Source organism: Condylura cristata, unplaced genomic scaffold (assembly GCF_000260355.1).
Source record: "Condylura cristata isolate star-nosed mole 26May11 unplaced genomic scaffold, ConCri1.0 scaffold00025, whole genome shotgun sequence".
In the NCBI taxonomy this organism is placed as follows: Eukaryota; Metazoa; Chordata; class Mammalia; order Eulipotyphla; family Talpidae; genus Condylura; species Condylura cristata.
The window spans coordinates 6,475,342-6,482,671 of NW_004567126.1; the positions used below are offsets into that span (position 1 = coordinate 6,475,342).

General features: G+C 34.9%; 1 protein-coding gene across 1 annotated transcript in view; it reads left to right on the top strand.

The window, feature by feature from the left end:
* The window catches only part of LOC105854048 (serine-protein kinase ATM-like), a 26,577-nt gene extending 20,089 nt beyond the window's left edge, over positions 1-6,488 (top strand). The window contains exons 12-15 of the mRNA XM_012729387.1: positions 593-718; positions 4,410-4,581; positions 5,340-5,539; positions 6,336-6,488. Of these exons, the coding sequence (XP_012584841.1) occupies positions 593-718; positions 4,410-4,581; positions 5,340-5,539; positions 6,336-6,488 (651 nt within the window). The remainder of the gene's footprint in view (positions 1-592; positions 719-4,409; positions 4,582-5,339; positions 5,540-6,335) is intronic.
* The last annotated feature ends 842 nt before the right edge of the window (positions 6,489-7,330 follow it).

Here is a 7,330-nt window from a genome sequence, read left to right on the forward strand (position 1 = left end):
GTCACCTCCAGGGCAGGCGGGAATTGAACTCATGCGGAAGTGGCTTTAGCTTCTCAGTGCTATGCTTTAACCCACTGCACCACCAGGGAGGGCCAGAAAGCACTTTTATTTTTCCTGAGAATTCATGTTATCCCAGTTCTGCAGGGATTTTATACATGTTTTTAGAAATGATGAGAATATTTCACTAATAACTTAATGAACTGGACTTTTTGTTTTTAAGATTTATTTATCTATGCATACAAAAGCTGGGGTGTAAGCCAGAGGCAGGAGCGGGAAGAGAGGATTCACCAGAGACAAAGTGGGGAACAGAACAGGGTGATGTACTGAAATACACTGCTGAGGGGAGCAGCAGTTAGACAGTTGAGGTCTGCTGCACCCTGTGGGTCAGTTCCTTGGTGGGAGATCAAACTCAGCTGCAGTGGCTGCTGACAGCTTCATAGTGCTGAGACCTAACCCACCACTAGGGAGCCCCGAGCCCCCCTGGACTTTATCGTTTCTTTATAGGTATATAGAATTTGTTCTTAGAGAAGATAATTGTAAAGTACTCAAAATTATTATGAAGTGTGTATTGACTTGTGTTTTACTTTTTAAGACTCCAAATTTAGAAACACTTGTCCGATGTTCAAGTCTATTGGTGGGTGTTCTTGGCTGCTATTGTTCTGTGGGTGTAATAACTGAAGAGGAAGTATATAAGTCAGAATTATTCCAGAAAGCCAAGGTAGGACAGTTTACGCTAATAATGTTTTATGTTACTATGAATGAAATGTATTCTTGGAAAAATTGATACATTTGTTTGGAAAAGACAAACTTTTTTAAAAAATAATAGTTTATTTTTACAGCATTTTGCACATATTTTCATCTCAGTTGTAATCCCCATGGGCTTCCATCACCAAATCACCCATGTGCCATCACCATAGTCCAATGCATTTCCTTCCCGCCACTGTTTTTGATCCCATTCCCCACCCCACCTCCATAAAATGTCTCTGGTATATAGCTGTTCATTATTATTATTATCATTATTATTATTATTTTCTTGCCTAGTCCATTATACTCCTGCTATGAGTGAAACCATCTGGTATTTTTCCTTTTCTTTCTGGCTTATTTTACTAAGCATGATCTGGAAAAGACAAATTTTTATGTAGGTTAGTACTATTATTTTCACCTACGCAGTTTGAAAAGAAATGATACTTATTACATCCTTCTGTAAGATTGGAAGTAATTTTATGTCTGTAGTAAGAGAATGTCACAAAAGTTTGTCACTAAAGAGCAGATTTTTCATCTACATTTTTTTCAAAATTTTTTTTGTGATAAACTATACTGAAGAATTCTTGGCCAAAGCTGTTATTCATGTAGGCTCTAACCATGAAACTTATTTTTATCTCTAAGTACTATGTCAGTATTTGTAAGAAGACCAAGATGCATTTTTTATTTAAAAAACTGTTCATAATTTTTAATTATACTATTGTCATCAAGTGTAACTTCTTAAAACACTTAATTTTGCCTCTTATGTAAAACTTTCAAAATATTAATTTGTTAATTTAACTAGAATTTGAATTTTTAATGAAAAGTTATAAAAATTAAAAAAAATTATTTATATATATTTTACATAACTTTTCATTTTTTGTACCATTTATGCTTTCTCCTCTCAGGTGAATGCTTATAAAATTCCCACTGCCAATTCACTTGTGCACCGTCACCATAGTCTAGCGTCCTTCCCACCCCTGTTTTGATCTGTTTTCCTCCCCTCTCCCTCAGAATGTCTTTTAAACCATAGTTACCTGTTAATTTTGTTTTTCCTTTTTTATTCTTAATAGTCTCTAATGCAGTGTGCAGGAGAAAGTATCACTCTATTCAAAAATAAGTCAAACGAGGAATCTAGAATTGCTTCATTGAGAAATATGATGCATCTATGTACAAGTTGTTTGTGTAGCTGTACCAAGGTAAGATTTTCTTCCTACTTGACAGTAGAACCTTTCTAGGAGGCAGATCACTGGATGGTGTTACTGTGTTTTGGTTCACTCATAAGTTTGCATGTTGATTTTAAACTAAACTGAATTGTAATTAAAGGTAGTATCAAGAGGAATAAAACAGGAAGTCATCAGAGTTTCTCATGAGACTAATATCATTTCAGAATGGTTTCTGAGATTATCTCACCACTTTTAGATAACAAATACGTAGTTAACTTTTTTTTTTCGGTTTTTATTTATTTATTTATGTGTACAGAACTGGGTTAACAGGCCAGAGGTGCAGAGGTAGCGAAGGATTCACCAGAGACAGAGTGGGGAGCAGAACAGGATGATAAACAAAGTACAGTGCTGAGGGGAGCAGTGGGCAGGTCAGGAGAGCTCTGCCATGCCATGTGGATCTCCTCTGGGGCAGGTGGGTATCGAACTCATGCGGAAGTGGCTTTACCTTCTTAGTGCTGTGCTTTAACCCGTTGCACCATCAGGGAGGGCCCTACTTAGGTAACTTTTATTGTGACTTATTTTCATTTACTGGATAAAAACATATTGTCTAGTAACTGTGTGATGTGCATAGCACTATACAGGGCCACAGAGGTAGAGAACTTTTTTCCCAGAGTCTTACATAACATTTGACAGAAAAGTTCTACTGTGTGTTATCTTTGGAGCAGGCCTGAGTCTTACTAATAGTTGGAAACATTTGTGAAAGCTAATATATAAGTATAGGACAATACAGCAATATTACAAGCATGAATTTTGGCTTTTGTAATACATGTTTCTGCATTTTGGTGTAACTGGAAATGAAGAGAAGTAGAAGAATAAACTTTTAAGCTACAATTATTGCTTGCTTACATTTAGTGTCAGGTATTTTACTTTAATGTTATATGTACAATGAAAGATATGTGCTATAGTTACTATGACTCTAAGAAAAGAGGTTAGTGTTTTTGAAGTAATTTATAGCTTGGATGTAGATAGTGAACTTGTTCCCGTATTTCTGTTATTGGCCGGCATTTTTTTTTTTTTTTTGGGGGGGGGATGTTCTTTCTGGAATAGCTGAGAGACTTCCAGACACTTCAGTTGTGGAGGGTATTCTGAGTTGTGTTGTTTTTCCCAGCCCCCACTGTGTGTAATTGTGTCTGTTGTCTCAGCTGGTAAGAGTCAGGGGTTCCCGTGTTTCTTATGATAAAAATAGCCAGTGTAAAAGAAAGGCTATAGTTTATTTAAGATAGAGAAAATATTTCCTTGCAGAAATAATTGTTCATTTCTTTGTTTACTTTTCTAAATTAACTATAGCACAATCCACATAAGATTGCTTCTGGCTTTTTCCTACGATTGTTAACGTCAAAGCTAATGAATGATATTGCAGATATTTGTAGAAGTTTAGTAAGTATGCTTCCTATTTTATTGCTGTTATTTCATTGATTCTAAAATGCTTTATTTCTCCCCCATAGAGATGCTTCTTATAGAGATACCTCACAACACATAGTATGCTTTTTAAAATGTGGAAATTAAGAGAGTTATTTGGTTTGGGGATATATTTGATTGCTTTTTAATGTCAGTACTAAGCTGGCTTTTTATTTTCTCAGTAAGTAGTAATAGTCTGAATTGTAATTGGTAACTAGTCATCTAGGCCATACTCTTTCTATTTATCTATTTATCACTGTACCCAGAATTCAAAATAATTCTCTGTCCTTAAACATAAAAACACAACTCTTGCTTTGGTATTTATATTTCGTCTTCCATACAAATGGGCTTATGCTCTACATATTTTTTATCTGGAATGATATCTAGCACAGCGAGTAGATACATGAATCAACTAAGTGGGAAAACATTTTGTGACTTGATTACTTTTGCCTACTAATAAATCTTGGTTGTTTTCCATGTCATTTTGTAGTGCCATACTTTACACTGTTTGTAACAGTAGCTTGGTTTGGGGATAATAGATAGGGTAATAGATCTGATCTTAACATTTTAAGTGGTTTTGTCATTGCAAAGAGTTCTTTATAAAGATTCTTATACTTTTTGCTACTTTTATTTATGCATCTGAAGGCTGTAGAATAAATTCTAGAAGTGTTGAGAAGAAATGTAAATTTCACTTTTGGGTATTGTCATTGCTCTCCAACTGGCCATATAAATGCATATTTTCCCCCTTAACCTCATCAATGTTGGGTGTTACCAAATATTTTCTTTTGTTTTAAATTTATTTAATGTAAAAATTCTTAATATGAAAAAAAAAATTCTTAATATGAAACATTATAAAGATTACATATTGCTTTGTTATATAGAGACGTGCAGTTTATTTTTCCATTTTCCTATTGGACATTAGATGAAAATAATACTGAGGTATTCAAATACATGACTCTTAAATTGTTTGATTAGGTAGATTTTAGTTCTAACATGTTCTGAAAGGAACTAAATTAAAAAGAGCATCCTTTTCCTTCTTTTTAGGCATCCTTTATCAGAAAGCCACTTGATTATGGAGAAGTAGAACCAATGGAAGATGATTCTGATAAAAATCTAATGGAGGTAGAGGATCAGTCATCCATGAGTCTGTTTGATGATTACTCTTCTAGTACTATTAGTGATGTAAATGAATCTGGAGAGAGCCAGATTACTATTGGTAAATATGTATTTACTGCTTGGGATTTCTTTTCCCTCTTTGGATTGATTTTGCAGTATAAATGGTCTCATGGACACTGTTTTTATGCTTATTTCATTTTTCCTTGGTATAGCCTATTAAGATTGTCTCCTTAATACATTTTAGATGTTTCTGACTTTTAAACTAATTAATTAACTTCCTATTTTATTCACCATAGAGGGAGATTAAAATGACCACTAGAGAAACAGAACCATATGATAGATTATTCAAAAAATAGACAGCAGGACAGTAAAAAGGTACCCAGAATGCCATTGCTGCTATTGTGTATAGATCCTTTGAAACATGTAGTCAGCATTAGCATTCAAATACTTTTTTACACCTGGTCTATTTTCTTTTAATGCTTTAATTACAAGTCTTATTTCTAATAGCTGTCTATACAGATAGTCATACATTTTAATAACATCATAATATTCCAGTGAACTCGTAAAGCATAACTAAACTGGCCAGTTTTTATGGCCAGAAATTTAGATTCCTGATTCCCATAATTCATAGACTGTAGTAAATGTTGTCTATAGAGATTAACCCACAGATTATTCATTAATGACAAAATCACCAAGAAACATTTTAGGAAGTATTTTGATGTGTGTTAATCAGTTTCACCATAATCTTGCTTCCCACATACTCTTATTTCTCTTTTCTGTTAGAGGGAAGCATTCTCAATTGATGTTTAAGATACTGGTTTTATGCCCCTTAGGTCAGTAAGTGTTTTTTATTTTTAGGTGCCATGAATCCTTTATCTGAAGAACATCTGTCAAAGCAAGATTTACTTATTTTAGACATGCTAAAGTTCTTGTGTATGTGTGTAACTACTGCTCAGACCAATATTGTGTCCTTTCGAGCAACTGATATTCGGAGGAAATTGTTAATGTTAATTGATTCCAGCATGCTAGACCTGACTAAATCTCTCCATTTACACATGGTAAGTTAAGTGAAATGAAGCTCTTCAATTCTGTCTGGTGTTGCAGGCTGAATGTAATGGATGACATAGAAGAATCACATAGTACCTTAACAGATTTGAAATTGCTTCTTTGAGAGTAGAATCTGTGAAGCTCGTTATAAAAAATAAACCTTTTTAAAGATGGCCTACGAAAAATATTTAATTTGATACTGATAACATGTTTTGAATGAAAAAATGATATTTATATAACATTGTAGCCACAGTCAGAATCTTGCTTTTACTTAGTATATATGCTTTAAATTTTTTTCAATATAATTTCAAAAAAATAGTAGAATACTGCAAGAACTTTCAGATTCCCTTCCTAAGTTTTTATAATTAACATCTTATCATTCTTATTATTCTCTTTCTCTACACATACACACCCACACACCCTCTGTTTTTTGGTACCATTTTGAGATTCAGTTGCATAGGTGATGTCCTTAAAGTTCCAAGTATATATCCTAAAGACAGTAATATTTTTTTGTATACCACAATATAATCATCAGGCAGCTAATTCTCTGTCTTTGCATTTAGTTGTCTGATCCATGTCTGAAACAGTCTGAAACTGTTTGTTCTTCCTTTCACAACCTTCCAATTTTTGAGCAGTACAGCCACTTATGCTGCAGAATCCCTCACTTTGAGTTTGTTTTATGTTTTGTTATGATTAGGCTTAAACTTTAGTGAGAATATTGCAAAAGTAATCCTCTCCTGTGTTCCTACCCACCCACCTATCGCCAGTTTCATTCAGTTGGACGACTCTTCCCCTTTGAATTTGTAGGTCCCTTTACCAAGAGTGAGAAGCCTGGCTTCAGACTTAACCTCAGTACATTTACAGGTTTACTCAGTGTTCTTAATGTGTAACTTATTGGACTATATGGTACATTCCTTAGCCCCCACCAGTAAACACTTAGAGAGTGAGATTGCTGGGTGAGTCTATGCTCATGTCCCTAATGCCAGCAAGTTGACAAACATGCCAAGTGCTTTCCCTAGCTCTGGGAAACATGCCAGGTGACCCCCCAATTAGAACCTCTTGAAAACATGCAGAGTGATTTCTGGAAGTCTTGGCCACATTCTTGTTGTGAACATACTGGTCAGCCCCTACCCCCACTAAGCTTCTTGGTTGAACCCTGTTTGAGCCTGGATTCACCGTGGCAGACAGTATAGTTTAAAAACCCCAGCCCTAAGCAATGGAGAAGGCCCCATTCTTTCCTTGTATCTTCAATGTTAAAAGTCAGTCTATTCAGGAACATCACACACAACTCCAATTATTTTAAATGTTTAAAATGGTCCAATTAATGTTCTCATAATAACTGAGAAAGATTGAAAAACATTTTTATACATATACATGAGTGGAAAGAAAGTCTCCTGATTTCTTAGCCAATATCTAGGAAATTACTTGGCAGCAGCTCTCAGAGTAGAAGCCATTATGACTAGCATTTGCTGTGCAGCCTTTTGTGCCCCTGGTATCAGACAGCCTTACAGTGTTGCCTTACAGGGAGATAGGCCAGGGAATTTCACTTCTTCCCTGCCACTCATTAGCTCTGCTTTCCAAAATTCATTAATAGAATAACTTTCAGCCATTTAACGCTTATCTGCAGGCATTATTATGAGTGGGTAGGGACATAAGATAGTTTCAATTTCTTGCTGAGGCTTTTATCCCCTACAGTGATAACAACTACCATTTGTTTAATTCCTGTGATCCATTCTAGACCTTTGCTTCATTCCCTTAATTTTTACAGTAACCTAGTCAGGTAGTTGCTATATCCCCATTTT